Source organism: Amblyomma mixtum, chromosome 1, assembly GCF_055824585.1.
Source record: "Amblyomma mixtum isolate Tamu chromosome 1, ASM5582458v1, whole genome shotgun sequence".
NCBI classification, from domain to species: domain Eukaryota; kingdom Metazoa; phylum Arthropoda; class Arachnida; order Ixodida; family Ixodidae; genus Amblyomma; species Amblyomma mixtum.
Genome location: NC_143012.1, coordinates 259,833,765 through 259,852,597, shown reverse-complemented (window position 1 = coordinate 259,852,597; position 18,833 = coordinate 259,833,765). Strand labels below are relative to the sequence as shown.

Here is an 18,833-nt window from a genome sequence, read left to right as displayed (position 1 = left end):
ATCTATTTATTTATTTTGTGGTGTTGATCCCACCGGCGGCAGTGGTTGTTTTTTCTTCTGCTTTTCTAATCAGTTAGCTTTAAGCGATAACATGTTCAGTAATATTCTAAATTGATCAACACCACAAAATAAATAAATAGATTAAAAATCCCCTGTGCCCCTTGGTTTCTGTGGCTGTTGGCTTCTTTCATATTTATAACGAGCCCCTCATACCCCTTCCCTTGTTTGCTTAATTGCTTAGCGAGGGCCTCGGTTCTGGCAGCCTTGACGCCATAAAAAGCATAAAGAGGGTTCTCACGCAGCTTCCACCCTCTCCGTTCGATGACGTTCTACGTCACACCTGCGGTATCTCAGGACGTTCTACGTCCGCCGCTTATGAACGTGGGTGGCGCTGATGAACACTCTCAAGGTTAGGTTACTTGTAAACATAAATACCCCCGAAAGCAGATGATTTGACAACCGTCGCCGTAGCTCAGAGGTAGAGCACCGGACGCGTAATTCGGAGGTCGTGGGTTCGGATCCCACCGGCGGCAGTGGTTGTTTTTTCTTCTGCTTTTCTAATCAGTTAGCTTTAAGCGATAACATGTTCAGTAATATTCTAAATTGATCAACACCACAAAATAAATAAATAGATTAAAAATCCCCTGTGCCCCTTGGTTTCTGTGGCTGTTGGCTTCTTTCATATTTATAACGAGCCTCTCATACCCCTTCCCTTGTTTGCTTAATTGCTTAGCGAGGGCCTCGGTTCTGGTAGCCTTGACGCCATAAAAAGCATAAAGAGGGTTCTCACGCAGCTTCCGCCCTCTCCGTTCGATGACGTTCTACGTCACACCTGCGGTATCTCAGGACGTTCTACGTCCGCCGCTTATGAACGTGGGTGGCGCTGATGAACACTCTCAAGGTTAGGTTACTTGTAAACATAAATACCCCCGAAAGCAGATGATTTGACAACCGTCGCCGTAGCTCAGAGGTAGAGCACCGGACGCGTAATTCGGAGGTCGTGGGTTCGGATCCCACCGGCGGCAGTGGTTGTTTTTTCTTCTGCTTTTCTAATCAGTTAGCTTTAAGCGATAACATGTTCAGTAATATTCTAAATTGATCAACACCACAAAATAAATAAATAGATTAAAAATCCCCTGTGCCCCTTGGTTTCTGTGGCTGTTGGCTTCTTTCATATTTATAACGAGCCCCTCATACCCCTTCCCTTGTTTGCTTAATTGCTTAGCGAGGGCCTCGGTTCTGGCAGCCTTGACGCCATAAAAAGCATAAAGAGGGTTCTCACGCAGCTTCCACCCTCTCCGTTCGATGACGTTCTACGTCACACCTGCGGTATCTCAGGACGTTCTACGTCCGCCGCTTATGAACGTGGGTGGCGCTGATGAACACTCTCAAGGTTAGGTTACTTGTAAACATAAATACCCCCGAAAGCAGATGATTTGACAACCGTCGCCGTAGCTCAGAGGTAGAGCACCGGACGCGTAATTCGGAGGTCGTGGGTTCGGATCCCACCGGCGGCAGTGGTTGTTTTTTCTTCTGCTTTTCTAATCAGTTAGCTTTAAGCGATAACATGTTCAGTAATATTCTAAATTGATCAACACCACAAAATAAATAAATAGATTAAAAATCCCCTGTGCCCCTTGGTTTCTGTGGCTGTTGGCTTCTTTCATATTTATAACGAGCCCCTCATACCCCTTCCCTTATATATATATATATATATATATATATATATATATATATATATATATATGATGGAAGGATGATGTGGTGGAAGATGTGCTGACAGGCAACGGGTTGGGAGCGGCAAAGGGGAAAGAGGGAACAACAATACCTTTCCTTTTCTGTGCTAGTACTAGGTGAGTAAGTGGCAGGGAAGCCGTTATATGTCGTTGTGATGGCTGGTGGTGTCCGGGGGAAGAAGGGAAACCGGTTTTTCGGCCTATAGAGTGACGTAAAAAGCACGAAACCCGTGTACCTCAGCTGCAACCAAGTGGGAGGGAGAGTACCACGCCTGCTCCAGCCTACTGGAGAGGGAGCAACCTATTTCATGGCAGCTGCAGACAAGTGGAAAGACAGAAACAGCGCCTTGACAGCTGCCTCTTACAATGCCTATAAACCATCCTAAGAAACCTATGCGAAGAGTCCATATGTTTGTGCTTGGGCACCTACGTCGCATTTAGTTTAATGAAGTAAATCAAACGTTCATTCTAGTGCGAAAGCACTGCTCTACGGTTTGTGAGACGCATGGACTTGACGGTTACCTTGGGCAATTCATAAATAAAATATATATTGCCGCGCGAGGGATTCCAACTGACTGCGGCGGAAACAGATCAGCTTCGCTGGCCACTGCGCAAGAGCACTAGGCTATCGTCGCAGTCGCACACGCCTCGTGTTAAACTGCAAAGCACTCCCACACCGGGCATTGCATATATTCCTTTTGATCAACGAATACTACTATCTAAATAATATTCCCGCATTGAGCGATGTGGTGGTATTTACAGAGGGCTGCGCACAGTATGCGTTGGCGTGGAAAATGTTATGGCTGACACGCGCCGCTACAGCAATACGCGTTAGCGTTGACAATATTGCTGCAGAAACGCGACACTGGAGCATAGGCCGCCGGCGTACATTGGGTAAATTGGCACTGAGGATTAAAAAGTTGTAGACGCTCTTAACTATGTCGCTTGGTGAGTGGGCGGCTCAGTCGTGCGTTTCAGGTACGTAGCGCTGCTGTCAACGTGCAGAAAACATCACTTTCACAGAATGTTTCGTGTTTAGCTACGCTAAACTATCATTTGTTTTTTTTTTTCTTATCGCTGTACTTTATGTTTCATCCCAACGCTATCGCAGTAGTTGCAGACTCTTGGTCAGGCAGCCTGCTATATTGTATGCAATGGGATCTGAACTTTGATTTTGCTGGTTCTGAATGGAATGATTAGAGGGAAGCGGGAAATTGAGGTTTGGCTTTTGATAGGAAATGAACTAAAAAATAGAAGCTGATAGACTCTGCTCCTCTAACGGTGAGGTATAAACCCAGCAACGCCCGAAAGTCAGTTTCTATTTAGAACACATCCGAACACTGCCTGCCAAAGCAAAATACTGGCGCTCCTGTCTAATCCGCGTTACTCTTCGACTATGCCCGGACAAAATGCAATCGTGCGGCGGCGTGTTTTGTTGCCTTATGTTCATATGTTTCAACGGGTCGCTGAGTAAATTACAGTAGGGTGTATACTCAGACAAAGAAAAAGCCAAAAAAAGCAAATGCACAAAAGTAAGGTTGGAAAGCAAATGAACTATCACGCATTCGTATCGTCAATTAGGCCTTCCTTGCCATTGACCAGAGGTAGATACCAAGTGATCCAGCGCTTGTCCTGTGTTTTTCTTCCCTTCCGTATTCGTTGTTCGCGCTATTAATTTTGATCATTGTGTACTTTAAGCGAAACCTTCTCCATCGATCAAGTGTCCTCCGCGACAGTGTCCAAAGGCATCAAGAAGGCTTGGCTGGACTGCATTCTGGAGCCGCCGCTGTGTAAGATAGTGTGCGCTTCATGTTTGTAGTTTCTGCTATTAACGTAAACAATTCTATCAGCGTTTCGCCAGGTTAGGACCTCTAGCTCAATGTTTCTTTCTCCTAGCATAGCAAACACAGTTGTAGGAAAAAATTTCGCATGAACCTCCCCTACTGGAAAAAACCGCATATATGGACTCCATACAATACGGATTTCCATATATACGCACTTATTGGAATACGGAATTCCATATCATACGGAAATAATATGGACTTCCGCATTATATGGAGAGCCTTATATGATACGGAATCCTTACGACTTCGTATTATACGGACTGTACGGAATTCTCTGCTGAACCGTATGATGCAGAAATGATACGGAATAAGCCGCCATGGTGCCGCAGTAGTTATGGCACTCGCCAGCTTACTTGAAGGATGCGGGTTCGATCCCAGCTGCAGTGGTCGCGTTTTGATGAAGGCAAAGTTGTGGAGACCCATCATGCAATATATCAAAATGTTACAGAACCCCAGGTGGCCGAAATTTCTGGAGCCCTTCACTATATGGCATCCCACATAGCAAGAGTCACTTCTCTGTGCTTTCCATGCAAAAATAATAGAGAAATGCATTTAATCAAGAAAAGCAACTGGTGCACAATTATTAAAACATATTGCATAATTACACTGTTGCAATAAGCACACATTGTGACTTGTACTATGAACAATGTCAATGTCATTTGCTTATGAAATGCTTGTTTTTTAAATGTGTTGCATTTTCAAAACCATAATCTCGCACTTTTGGTTTTGAAAACGAATGTTCAGGAAACACAGGAGCCAATATGAAGTGAAGATGAGAAAAAAAAGCTTTACTTTTTCACCGTTTCAATACCTTCAGCATATCAGCCAGGTGCCTGTTCACACTGGCACGTCTCTTCGTGCTAGGGATGTCACTTGGGTGATTCCCAAGATGTTGTTCAAAAGCACCTGAAAAAAATAAAATAAAAGGAGAGACAAAAAGTAGTTTTGGGGCAATATCTCCAACTCTAAAAGCACGTTCAATGCTTGGAAAGAACAATTTACACCTAAAATGCTTTCAGGCTAATTTAATTGCGCACCTCTGTCAGCCAACCATCAACCTCCCTAGTGTCAACTAATGAGGCAAGTCAGGCAGTAGAACTACTCCAGCAGTACTTCCAGCAAGAGGGTTGCTCAGAGCACATGTGCAGCCTAACCATGATGAATGACTATTTGGTGAAGCGGTGGCATACCAACCTAAAGCAAACTCTACCTTGCACAGCTTTTTTGGGGGGGTCACAACCCTTAAATGAAACTGCCAATAAATGAAACAGTTTTCCTTGTCCCCATCGAGTTTTGTTTAAAGGGAGTCCACTGTAGTGCCCACTGGAGAGCATGTGAAAACTAATCTGCTATACAGATCTGGAGGCACATTTTCAAGTGGTTGACTTGGTGAAACAGCTATCACTGGCACACATCGCTACAAGGTAGCCACTCCTAGTCAGTGAACCTGAGAGCCAACCACTCTAGCACATGACCCCTGGTTGAAAACATATGAGTGGTGTTGTGCACACCACAGGTGCTGTGCCTTCTGACACACCATGTTGCCGTATCACTGGAGCATACTCCAAACGAGCTACATGCAGTTCAGTTGAGCAATTTGAACATGCTGCCGATACTTTGCACTAACCCAAAACCACATTATGATTCATGTTTGCCATGTCAGCAATAAAGCTTATCCACCAACCAGGTTTGCCTTGCATACAAAGCTACTGTGCTTGCAACTCACAAACCACACAAACGCAGCAGCCTGAGCAGTGCGCACAAACATCACAGTGCACTACTCAATTTCAGGTCATGCAATATGGGCACAATACAATTCAGCCCTTTTGCCATACCCACAGTTTGCACATCCACCTGCAAGTCTAATTCAAGAAAACTAAGCTTAATTATGACAGAAAAGCACGCACTTTTCAGAGCATCAAGCTTCATTGGTGTCAGTGCCTTCTTTTCGGTGGTCTCAGGGCCGCCCTCTTTATGCAGGTAGCGGCGGCAAGGGGCTCCAGTGACGCTCCTGTTGTACAGGTTCTGGATGCCCCAAATTGCCTTCGCTGCTTCCCGCACAAAGAGGCTATCCTTCGGTTGGTCCATGAGGTGCTGCCACTTGTCAGACGGGATCTGGACACCAGGCCCAATAAGTACCTGCATGGCCAAAGAAAAGAGTGCTATGTGCAGTAACTCCCCAATGCCGACATGTTTCACCTGAATCAAGAGATTAGATGACAGAAATGATACTTCCAAATCAGACATTTTGCATCTACATGATGAAGCTGCAGTTTGAAACTTTATGAAAGCACCCCTGTAGTACACCATGTACACCCTACGGGTGTTCCCATGTCATCTAGACATTAGAACACAAATAGCAGAAGCACGCATAAAAGTAAATGCCGCTTGTACCCCTAGCAGTGTTCTTCCTTAGCAACATTAAGTTCCCAAATATCATTTACACTTTAAGACACCAAGACCTCAGACACATGAGGGATAATTATAGCATATATGCTCACGAAATAATACTTGAAGTTTTAGTAATTTGGTACCACTCAAGATGCTATACATTTGCAAAAAGCTGCAAAAAGAATGCAGCATAAAACACAAGGCTACCCTTTAAGGACGCAATTCAAAACATGGAAAATATGCAAGGCCTAAGTAATTATGTACCATGCAATGCGAGAAACTGGCAAAAAGATGTGATAGCTAGGTATACCATCAGTGCCTAAAACAGGCATAAAAACTACCAATTTTTTATTCCCTACAGGATATTAAAGGAATGAAACATCGGTACATTTCACCATGTGTCACTGTTAACTACCTAAAAAATATTCAATGGCCATTACACTCATTCCAGGAGAATACTGGAAGGGAAAACATTTTTTTTTCCAAGTGCACTGTAAAATCTTTGTAAAAAGAATACTTTACCAGGATTCGCTTTTTTTGGATTGAGATACTAATTGCAGACTGGTGCGGCCCTTGACCTAGGCATGATTATCCAACTACTATCAATAAACTCTTGGCCCAAAACAGAAAACATTGTCTTGCGTACATCAATACTCCATAAGCACCTTGAGTTTGATGTTACAAAGCAAGAGCTTCCTTGTTTGCCAAGCCAAAAAATTTATCTAGACTGCATTCTTCAATGTACAAGCCGACCCCAGGTATATCGATCCTGCGTCTTTTGAGTCAGCAGCTGAGCACCATAACTATTGAGCCAGCACGGTGGCTGTTTTATCATCATCATTTATTTTACCCTTAAAGGCCTCTGTTGAGGCATTACATAAGGGGGTGGGGGGACAAAGCAAATACATTTTAAGCAAATAATTTTAAAATAAACTAAAAGCTTAATACATTCTTGTACACTAAACCACAACGCGCTCCGATTAATGGCCATTTCAGCCCACAGTGTTAGACACTCCTCACTTGAAATGCACAAAACCGCAGCGCATTTTTCATCCGATATACTTACTACAATGCAAACTGTTTTTGGCAATTTTTTGGCGGGGGACTTAAGTCAACATTCGAATTTGATTGGAGATTTTTCTATTTTGCATCTCCATTAACGAGGTTTTACTGTACACAATGGTGGATGGCATGGAGAACGCACTTTGTACAGCACTAAACATCACTGAACTTTCAGTACAGATATGCATGACCCGAATGAAGAGAGGCGCTCAGATATTGCAAGCGGCTTCGCCAACTCTAGTGTGCTTCCTTTTGTTCCCCATTAACTCTGTTCGCAAACAACACATAACACGCATAACTCAGAAAATGTGTCAAATGAGAGTTCTGCAATGTTAAAAAACATGAAAATACAACACTACCCTAAAAGCTTTTTAAACACCATAATATCCCTATGTAAACTGAAAAAGCAACACCATCTATATGTAATGGTAATCACACGTACGTGGAGCTTAGTTGAAGAATAAGGTAAAAATCATGAAATTTTACGAAATATAGTGGCGAACTGCAATCTCAATTCATACCTGATTGACGCACACATTGGACACCTGGTTGGTAGTGGCACTGCAGGATGCCATTTCTGCAGGTTGCAGTGCCTTCAGCAAGAAAAATAGTATAACATGGATTAAATGTCACTGCAGTCATACAGATGTACTATCAGGAGCATAAGTGTGCGCTTCACACAGAAAGCAGCGGAGCAAGGCAAACGTGCACTGCACTGCCATCTACGGAGAGCATCTTGGATCGAGGCAGCCAATCGGATGCTCTTTCTCATCTGCAGGCATGTCGCTCGGCTAATTTCAACATGACATGCTAAGGCTAGCCAGGATCGGTGCTACATTAATCAAGTGAGAAAGCTAAAACAAAAAAGAAAGTCACATGCTGTTCCTATTCATCTAGCCGGAAGGCTGCGCCGAGATAGTAATGGTACCACTCATTGTCATCAAAATAAATAAATAAATAAAAAATTCCCTGTGTCCCTTGGTTTCTGTGGCTGTTGGCTTCTCTCATATTTATAACGAGCCCCTCATTCCCCTTTCCTTGTCTGATTAATTGCCTAACGAGGGCCTCGGTTCTGGCAGCCTTGATGCCTTAGGAAGCATAAGAGGGTTCTCACAAAGCTTCCACCCTCGCCGTTCGATGACGTCCTACGTCACATCAGCGGTAACTCAGGACGTGCTACGTCCGCCGCTTAAGAACGTGGATGGCACTGGTGAACACTCCCAAGGTTAGGTTATTTGTAAACATAAATACCCCCGAAAGCTGAAGGTTTGACAGCTGTCGCCGTAGCTCAGTGGTAGAGCCCCGGACGCGTAATTCGGAGGTCGTGGGTTCGGATCCCACCGGCGGCATGTGGTTGTTTTTTCTTCTGCTTTCCTAATCAATTAGCTTTAAGCGATAACATATTCAGTAATATTCTATATCGAACAACAGCACAAAATAAATAAATAAATAAATAAAAAATTCCCTGTGTCCCTTGGTTTCTGTGGCTGTTGGCTTCTCTCATCGTTGTGAATTAAGTTCTAAATATGAACTGTTTCTGCAACAAGTCAGCCACGCACACACAACCATTTTATTGTATTGTGCCATGGTGCACAATGGCCCACACATCATTCCTCAAGTGTGCAACACAAAATGAAGAGGGCCACAGGATTGCTACTGCTGCGGCACCATCAGGCATTTTGACGAGCTGGAGCAAGCTGACTGATTATGTGAAGGGCATTTATGGACTCTTTGGAGGTGAATTAAAATATATTTTGAGCACTGCTCACATCCAAACTTGGCCATAAGCTTTGTATAGCCTCAAAAGTTGGTGTCTCAATCCCTCCAAGCTGGGAAATAGCTGTTAACAGTAAAATCATAAACGCAATGAGAAATTCTCTAAACAAACTCAATTCACACCTGAACGGTATCTATGCCGAAGGCAGGGTCTACATCCAGGCGGCTTTGAGGCGTGTCCACTGACAGTTTCCCATTCTGGAATGGAATGAAAATAATAATCATCATCAGCAGCAGCCAACTACACCCACTGCAAGGCAAAGGCCTCTCCCATATCTCTCGAATTAATCTACTCCTGTGCTGGCTATGGCGATTTTGTACAAGCAACTTAATTTTATCTACCCACCTAACGTTCTGCTGCCCCCTGCAATGCTTCCCTTCTCTCGGAATCCAGTCAGTTAGCTTAGTAGCCACCGATTACGTATCTTTCCTTTGCATTTACATGCCCTGTGCATGCACATTTCCCGATTTCGACTTAGATGTCTTTAACTTCATTTGTTCCCTGACCCACTCTGTTCTTGTCTCCTACCGTTACAACTATCTTTTTTCTTTCCATAGCTCTCTGATCCGGATCATAAAAAAGAAATGGTTTTGGTTTGGGTTTGGGAAATGGTAAGGGTTTGATGTCCCAAAGCGACTCAGGCTATGAGAGACGCCGTAGTGGAGGGCTCCGGAAATTTCGACCACCTGGAGTTCTTTAACGTGCACTGACATCACACAGCACCCGGGGCTCTAGCATTGCGCCTCCATAGAAATGCGATCGCCACGGCCGGATTCAAACCTGTGTCTTTCAGGTCAGCAGCCGAACGCCATAACCACTGAGCCACCGCAGCGGCTTACGAGAGGGAAATAACTCTAAGGTTAAGAATGGGGTGGAGCGCATATGGCAGGTTCTCTCAGATCATGAATGGCAGTTTACCAATATCCCTCATCAGAAAAGTATACAACAGCTGTATCTTAACGGTAATCACCTATGGGGCAGCAACACGGAGGCTAACGAAAAGGGTTCAGCTTAGATTAAGGGCAACACAGCAAGTTATGGAAAAAAAATTTCTAGGTGTAACGCTAAGAGACCGGAAGAGGGCAGGGCAGGTGAGGGAGTGACGGGTTAATGACATCCTAGTCAAAATTAAGAAATGGGATTCCGCTGTGTATGTTATGGGAGGGCACGATAACCGCTGGTCCTTAAGGGTAAAGGAATAAATTCCAGGAGAAGGCAATACTAGCAGAGGGCAGCAGAAAGTTAGGTGGGCAGATGAGATTGGAAGCTTGAGGGGATACGATGGCCGCAACTGACAAAGGACAGGGTTAATTGGAGAGACATGGGAGAGGCCTTTGCCCTGCAGTGGGCGTAGTCATGCTGATGACGAGCTCACTGCGTTGTGCTGAATTCAAGCTGAATCCTTTTCGTTAGCTCCATGTTTCTGCCCCAAAGGTGAGTACTGGTAAGATACAACTGTTATGTACTTTTCTCTTGAGGGATACATGAAAACTGTAATTCATATTCTAAAAGTACCTGCCAAATGCATTCCACCCTAGTCTTATTCTAGTTATTTCACTTTTGTGGTTCATGTATGAGATAACTACCTCCCCTAAGTAAACAGTATGAACAACATGAGCAAACAATACAAAAGCTTGAGAAAATGCTTCATCAGTTAGCACCAACAAAAACCTTTTTACGGCAGCACAAGCCCAGCAAATCCAAGACATGCCTGCTTCAGCATGCTCCAACAGTGTTTATAGACCATTACCGCAATCAATCAGTGCTAGCCCATTGTTTCAACTCCAAAAAATTTGCTAGCTGCTGTAGTGTGTTGTCACTTGGCTCCTGCTTGTACTGGGCAAACTAGCAACTAGAGTTGTGAACAAAACTTATTTCTGAGTAAAGGTTTGGCGCAATCAAGAGAGGTACTGTGACGTCTGTAAATGAGAAAGTTGGTTCGAAAATCTGAGGCCTCTTGGACATTTGGAGAGAGTTGGCATTAATTGAATAGTGACATCTGGTAAAGAAACAGCTTGACATTTTGGTAAGTGGCTGCGAAACAAAAGCAATATAATACTTTCTTCTACCTCAGAAACATATTCTCATACAAAAGGTGGCTATATAGCTTCAAATAACAATGTAAGACCTACCTCATCTGCCTGTAACAGTGGTGACTCAGCCACGGCTGTCTGCAGGCACTGCCCTTCTGTCAAAGTAGCCTCGGTTCGGCCAGACCAATTCTCATTCTCACACATACCCATCTCACTAGTTTCAGTGACTAATTCAAGATCTGAGATGGGTTTATTCGGCTCAACAGCCCTAAGCACCAACGTGCCACTTGTAGCTTGGTCTATCCCAAACAGCCTGCGCTTGACAGCATCTTCTGGCGCTGCTCCCTACAAAAATAGAGTAGGAGGAGGTAATTAGGCATATGCATCTTGGCCCCACTGTTCAGGAATGCCCATACCTCTCGCTGTTCTTGAGAGCATCTGCACATCCTACGGAATGTGCTCATATCCTGCCGGATGCTTTCTGCACAGCAAAGACAAAAGAATGTCAAATGATTACTTGGTCACAGCTTGCTAGCACCCCAAAACTGCATATGGGCTATGAGAGACACTGCTGTGTAGGGTTCCAAATTAATTAAGCCATGAAGGGTTCTTTAAAGCATATCTATCGAAACACAGCCGCTGTGGATGTGATGCCAATAAGCAACTGACACTTGCAAGCAAATTTTATGCACTGCATGGGACTCAAGTCAGACCTGTACGCATCATATATATTTTGTGGCACAAGTCGCTTACAGCGGAGAGGAAGCTATGCATGCTAGGCAACAGCTTCCAGGCTTGTCCGGCTGGCTAGTGAGTGCAAGAGCAGCGTACTTGTGGAAGACACTGCCTTGTGCCGGTAGCTTATACTTCGTGGTGCATAACTTAGGAAGCGAGATGGCAGCACATTCTTTTTTCCATTGAACAGTAGCCTACTTTACTTTATATAGGTTACCTACAATGAAAAAGACGTTTGGAGCTAGAAAGCAATCAAGCAATTTTTAAATCCAGATCTCTCCACAAAACTGAAAACATGAAAAAAAAATTGATATAAGCTTGAACACCTAAAGGGGCATGGTAATGCAACTATTGTGATTCAATTCCCAAAGATCTACAAGAGGATGGGTAGTGCAGCAAACAATGAAGAGCACATTTTTTTATGACCTTATATTAATCTCAATTTACTCTCTCCTAATGACCTACAATACTGCTCTCGCCTTCCCTAGGGTTAACGTGTACAACCATGCATTTGGCTTTCTTTATTTTCTCAGAGAGGTCACTGCAAACACAACTCTACACACTGTTTACTACATATAATCAAGTTCTCAACACAGCTACAGATCCACTTGACAAATAGTCTTACAACTAGATAGAGGTTGGACTTTGTTTTTATTTTTTTTAAATTGACCAGACTTTTGCAATGCTTACTTCAGTGCGCAATTCTCATTTTTTTTTCAGCAAATATAGTTTTTATTTGCAGGAACTTTTTTTTCCCCAGGGATAAAGTCACAGTATATTTTAACCATTTTTTCAGCACTGGCATAAATTTACCTGCAATTAACGCACATATCATCGTACATACAGCTGTGCTTGTCGCAGAGATCTCCATTTAAAATACCAGCAAAAGTCAAATGACAGAACCATCAGACAAACACAAACTGGGCTGTCACTAGAAAAGTGGCAAACTGGGCTCTCATGTTATCCTTAGGCCATTGCTCTCAGCTGACAAAGAGGGTGACAAATCACATGGTCCAAGTGTTGACTGCAGTGATGAAACTGCTGTTGAACCATTGAGGTAGACAGAAAATGGTACTTTTTCATGAAGCTTGCTCAAGACCCTCAAACATGGCGTGGACAAGCCCACTTAACCAAGCAACAGCCTTTATATGCTATGGCACTGAACAGCACTAGCCTAGACGTTTGGCGAAGAGAGGAGCCTCCTGATTTGTAGAGGCATGTAAGGCAGCGAAACAATGCCCAAAAATGCACAACTGCACCCAATAGCAACACCACCCCACCATGCCCTTGGTTTTAATACCTTTTTATTTTCTCCTTTGAGTGTAACTTCTACTCAATGGCCAGCAAGCTGCAGCATACATGTCAAGAATACTAACGTTTTTTGGTTAAAAGTGAATTGCAAAAAATCATTTTGATATAAGTCCAACCTCTACCCATAACCAAAAACACGAAATGCAGCAGCGCTGCTCATGTTTTTAATACCTGTACAGCTTACTGAGTTATGGATGCAACTGATTTAGATTAACTACATTAGCAAAAACCAGTAATGCACCATACTGCGTTACCAATACAGCTTACAGTTCCTCTCCCAGAAAGTATTGATGATGAGGTTTTGTACTGCAAGGGCATCTGTGGCCAAAGAGTGCCAAGACATGGTGTTTTCAGCTACCAAATGCAGGGTCAAAGATTTATTTCCCCAGCATATCACCCAAAGCACATCGAATACCAGGCCAGGGAGAGCTTGCATCGAATGTATCACTGGTAGATACCTGGGGGCACTGGGGATCAAATCCCACATTTCCTACATGTCCCCTCCTGGAAAGTAACATTACAGACAATAGGCACGCACAAATAGGTGAGGAGACATCAGCGTCCCCTTATAGGCATGTGGAGGAGGGAGGAACAAATATTGTTGCATTTTCTTCTGTTTCTCCCACAAGGCAGGCACTGAAATGTGCTGTTGGTGCCGCCCCCTTCCCTTTTGGAAACACTTGTGTACATAATTTACCATTAAGGATGCAAAACAATGACACATGCAGGTGGTGCAACACTATGTGTTAATGTCTTACCCATTCCTTTAATGACTTCCTGTTGAAGGTTGTCGTTTCTGTGGCGCTCCTGTGCAAGCTTTTTTTTTAACACAAGAACTTCATTCTGAAGTTTCTTTACGATTTTTCCTTTTGGAGAAAGGGTTTCTCCGCATTCCTCTTCAGATGAATTGCTCTCGACAGCACTTTCCCTGAGCCTTTTTCTTTTTGCGATTTTCTTGCGGGTATTCCTTTCTTTTTGGCTCAGCTCCCGCTGAAATTCATGACAAATGAAGACAAAAATGCCACATTAAAATTAACACCTATAAAACTCAAGAACTAAGCGGCTTTTCCGTGCCAAAGGATCCCCTTCCAGCCAGCGGTGCTGGCTGATTCTCATGAACCTGCTAGTGTGACAGTGCAGGGAGCAGCAGACTGCCACTTCGTGCACTGCTCCCTGCACTGTCACATTAGCAGGTTCATGAGAATCAGCCAGCACCGCTGGCTGGAAGGGGATCCTTTGGCACGGAAAAGCCGCTTAGTTCTTGAGTTGTATCCGACTACAGTTGTTTAAGATTGCAGATCAGGTTGCACATTTTCGTTAACTGCTGAAATTATTATTAAAAACTGTGCCAACTGTATTACCTAAAATTTGTCTTCAGATCTAGGTAAAAAATTGGTTTTTAAAGAAAGCAAATGATGCAGTAATCTCACTTATCTCGGTGGACACCCAAACTGCAGCCTAAGGGAAGGCATAAAGAAAAAAAAGAAAGGAAGAAAGGAAGAAAGAGGTGCTGCAGTGGCGGTCTTGGGAATAACTTCGACCACCTTGGGAACTTTAACTGGCTGAAATTATTCCCAAGATAAAATTTTTGGCAATGCACTGTTATCAGGTTCAGGCAGTGACTACAGCAGGCAGGCATATGTGGGTCTCTGGGCAGGGTTATTGGAATAAGACAAGAGGTGCTGTCTCCCCTGTCACATGACAAACTTGACATAATTTTCACCAAACAGCACTTCCCAAACTTACTACCATGCTTCTAATGCATGCACAGCAATAAATTCTTCAATGAAAACATCAAACCTTTCCAAAATACACCTTAAAAATCATGCTATAGTGAATCTGAAGGAAATTATAGGAAAACGCTACCAAGATATCAAACATGCAGAAGCACATGAAAGTCTGTGACACAATCCCAGGGACTGTCAAATTATAAAAAGGTAAGAGGTCAGCAACGCCAAAAAGTAAAGTACTGCGTTAACACAGCTCTTTCTACCAATGAAAACACGCGTTTGCTTACAAACCAACCAAATTCTTCATGCTAAGGGGAAGCAAACACCCTAACTGTATGGCGTTGAGGACAAGCATTGAAATGAAATGCAGGCAATTGCGCAGAGTAGTGACTTTTTGAATAATGCACTAGTAGGTGTTGTGTGGCAATATATGATCAGCAAATGCCACTAACATTTTCTGTTAAACTACAAAAAGATCAGATCTGAGCAGACATCATCTGTGGAAGCGAATGCGTGAACTAGTTATGATTGGTGTTCACCAAAGAAAAGAAATAGCAGCACAAGACACAAGCACAAACCAAAAACGGAACACATCACAGTGTGCCTGTCTCACATAATATCGTAGTGTGCACCCTCGTTTTGTCCCTCTCTGGTGACTGATTGATGGGGTTTAACGTCCCAAAGCGACTAAGGCTATGAGAGATGCCGTAGTGGAGGGCTCTAGAAATTTCGACCACCTGGGGTTCTTTAACGTGCACTGACACCGCACAGTACACGGGCCTCGAATTTCTCCTCCAAAGAAATTCAACCGCCGCGGCCAGGATCGAACCCGCGTCCTTCGAGTCAGTAGCCGAGCACCATAACCACTGAGCCACCGCGACGGACTATCCTTCTCTGTTCTTGTGCTGTGCTAGATGTAATTAGTTGGATATCACGTTAAATTTGATGAATGACAGGGGTACATGCCATGAGGTTCTTGCTTAACTTGTTTGCAGAATGTTGACTATCCCGCATTTGTGACAATAGCTTTGTCAGGTATGCCCACTTGTATAATTGGACCACAAGCCGAAAGCTGTCATTTATGCACTTGCTTATAACCACTACGCGATTTCACTATTTAAATTTGAAACTAGCCTCACCGCAAACTTACCTTTTCAGACGTTCCGCACACTGGTCCATCAAAGACACTGTCGGGCCACCGAATGCGTCTCTTTTGCAGCCTTCGGGCCAGTTCCTGTTTTGTCACTGAAACCAGGGTGATGTATTTCACATAGGGATTTTCCCAACGTTGCACATTGCAGTAAAATCTGTTCATGCAAGCAGTGAGCTGCTATAAGGAATGTCATTAGAACACCAAGGGCATAAAGGCTGGTGAATACACACACCAAGCACAAACACAAGTGCACTACTGCATTCATCGCTGTTTATAAAAAAATGCATATGTAATATTGATGTCGAAAGTCTCTAGGATGCCTCAAAAGCATGCATAAGTGGTATGTATAAAAACAATCATGTCATCTGACTGCCACACTTTAAAGTATGTGAGTCAAACTTCCACCATCACACTGGCTAACATACCGTATTTACTCGCATAATCCTCGCACTTTTTTTCGCAGAAAATCGGTGCGAAGTTAGGGGGTGCGATAATTACGCGGGGAAAATTTTTGAACAATGCTTTGGAGTGCTGAAAGCAAATGTAAATAGGCTGTGAACCGGGGTTCTCAAGCCAGCTATTGTAAATTTAACCAAAACTTCAATTGCAAGCAGGACTTACGTTTGTAATAAAACCACAGAGACGACAAACACTAGCTGCAGAAACACTTTATTTGCGAAGGCTGGCCGCCCGCAACATCACCATCACTCAGAGTCCGCGGAGTCCACGTCGACATTGCCATCGCTATCGCTGGTCGCTGCTTCGTCGGCTTCCTCAGCTTCACCCTCTTCATCTTCGTCCCACACCAAGTGGTCTTCTGTCGCGTCCAGGGCGTTGGAAATGCCAGTTTTCTTGAAACTCTTCACGACCACGTCAGCGCCAATCATGCTCCATGCATCTGCTACCCAGCTGCACAGCAGCTCCACAGATGGCCTCTTTATCGTGCCACCCGGCGTAAGAGCGTGTTGGCCTTCGGCCATCCATTCTGCATGCACTTTTCCTTAGTTCTGTCGAGTGATGTTGGGGATGCGATGATTATGCGAGGAAAAAAAAAATTCCAATTTTCGATAGGCAATGTGGGGGGTGCGAGCATTATGCGAGTGCGAGCATTATGCGAGTAAATACGGTAGGTATCAACTGCTCACACAAGTCCTGGAGATTTCTGTCCCGGATAGTACACAAGCAATGTTTCACATAACTTCAGCCAAAGCTTTAAAAGAAGTGCAACACCATAAAGGAGTGAAACAAAGGACTTATTGTTTGCGACTACATTGCACAGCTTTGAGTACTTGTAATTTCAATATTCAGTTTGAGACCAAGCAGAAAACAAAAATGCGAATGGAGGCCACAAACAGCCTATTCAGTTTGTTGTAGCAACATACTTCCTGCACCACTTTTTTTACAGCATCAAAAGGATACGCCTTAAAATTAAAAATACCCCGCCACTGCACTCTCGCATTACTGTAGCACACTACCTACTGACCAGCGCGCTGGGTAACAAATAAATAGAAGGAACAACCAACGCTCACTTCAATGAGCTCCCAATGATAAACAAAAAATATACAGAGGCTGCATTGAACAATAACAATGTCACTTCACCGCTTTCCCTTTCTTGACTTTCAAGTGACGACTCGGCTTACAATGACATACCTATCAGATGGAGGTGCACCCTCTTACAGACAGAGGTGCTGATGCACTTCTAGGGCGACGCTGACAGTGCTCCAACATGATGCCAAAGAATATCTTTTTCACATATCTATGTTACGTGCAACGCCCTGTATAGGAGCACTACAAGATATGCATGCATGCAACATCACAAAGAAAAAACAAAAAGAAAGGAAAACAAAGAAGGGCAGTGGGCCCTCGAGGTGCTGGGATTTCGGCATGTAATCAATCGCAACTTGGGCATCTTGAATACTGGGCAAGCACGACGGGGCTTTTCTGACAGGAACGTTTAAAGCGGGTTGATGGCACATGCTCAACAACGCAGCCCACTTGGAGCACATGCAGCGGCCTGTTGTAAATAGCTCTTCATCACCATGGGTTAACAAAAAAAAAAGCACTGCGCATTAAAATTATGCGCCAAACGCATACAACTGCAGACATAAAACTTACCGGCCAGTTCTTCGATGTGCCCAACGTAGTAGCCCTCGTCGTCTTTGGTTGTTTTATTGGCGCACCAATAAACCTGCTTATTTTTCGCCAATTCCTTGACGGACTGTGGGCTGTAGTTTTTTATGCACGAAACACTAACTACAGCTTTACCTCCATCTTCGTAAACCACATAGGCAAACTGTGGCTTTTCCATTTTTACAAATGTGCACAGTCAAAAGCTCCAAAAAACGACGCACGCCGACCGAGCAAACCACGATGTCTACAGAACTGTCTGAGGCTATGGATGGCTTCGGCTTGTTTGGTTTTTCATGCTTTCCGCGACATTATGTCGTCTGCTTCAGACAGGAAGATTCGTTCATACTGTGCGGTTTGTCGTGTTGTTCACAGAAAAAGAATTCCCTCCTATTATTCCAGAGGAAACAGTATATGTGCACAGTTCGTGTTATATTACGTGCAAGTGTGCAAGTGCTCATGAGTCTCAACGGGTCAACAGTCATGGTCTACTACGCAACCGTAAGCTGAGCCTTAATTTCAGGCCGCAGTTTTATCAACTGAATAACACGCACCCTCCCGACTAACAAAAAAATAAAAAAGGAGGAAAACCAGATAAACAATTAAATATAACTTAATCGAACGTGTCTGGATCTTCATTCTGTGTAGGTGTTGTTGACGCTTTGTGCTGAGATTAACGTGGTAGAAAAATTGCATTCGTAGCAGCATGTGCCGCAATGACATTAACGCATGCGTACACACAAACACACACAGGGAGAAAGAGAGAGAGAGAGAGACAGACATACACAAGTCGCGACGACCTACATAATTGGAATGTGCCTGCTTTCAACATCTCACGCCCGATTGTGCACACATATACTTGCACGAAGAACATGACAGTCACGACGGATATGACTCGAATATAGCGCTGTGACAAACGGGAATGTTGGTAGTA

The 18,833-nt window shown here is 43.8% G+C and overlaps 2 protein-coding genes across 2 annotated transcripts; both read right to left on the bottom strand.

The window, feature by feature from the left end:
• Positions 1-4,348: 4,348 nt before the first annotated feature.
• LOC149371573 (uncharacterized) lies at positions 4,349-13,803 on the bottom strand. The gene is made up of 7 exons (XM_089565853.1): positions 13,648-13,803; positions 11,260-11,324; positions 10,943-11,188; positions 8,933-9,007; positions 7,555-7,626; positions 5,488-5,719; positions 4,349-4,486 (listed from the first exon to the last, which is right to left on the bottom strand). The coding sequence occupies exons 1-7, from the start codon at positions 13,649-13,651 to the stop codon at positions 4,377-4,379; spliced, it is 804 nt and encodes a 267-aa protein (XP_089421979.1). The 5' UTR covers positions 13,652-13,803; the 3' UTR covers positions 4,349-4,376.
• On the bottom strand, positions 13,656-18,498 carry LOC149371572 (uncharacterized). Its single transcript, XM_089580502.1, has 4 exons — positions 17,888-18,498; positions 15,770-15,864; positions 13,813-13,879; positions 13,656-13,666 (listed from the first exon to the last, which is right to left on the bottom strand). The coding sequence occupies exons 1-4, from the start codon at positions 18,078-18,080 to the stop codon at positions 13,656-13,658; spliced, it is 366 nt and encodes a 121-aa protein (XP_089436628.1). The 5' UTR covers positions 18,081-18,498.
• Positions 18,499-18,833: the final 335 nt, after the last annotated feature.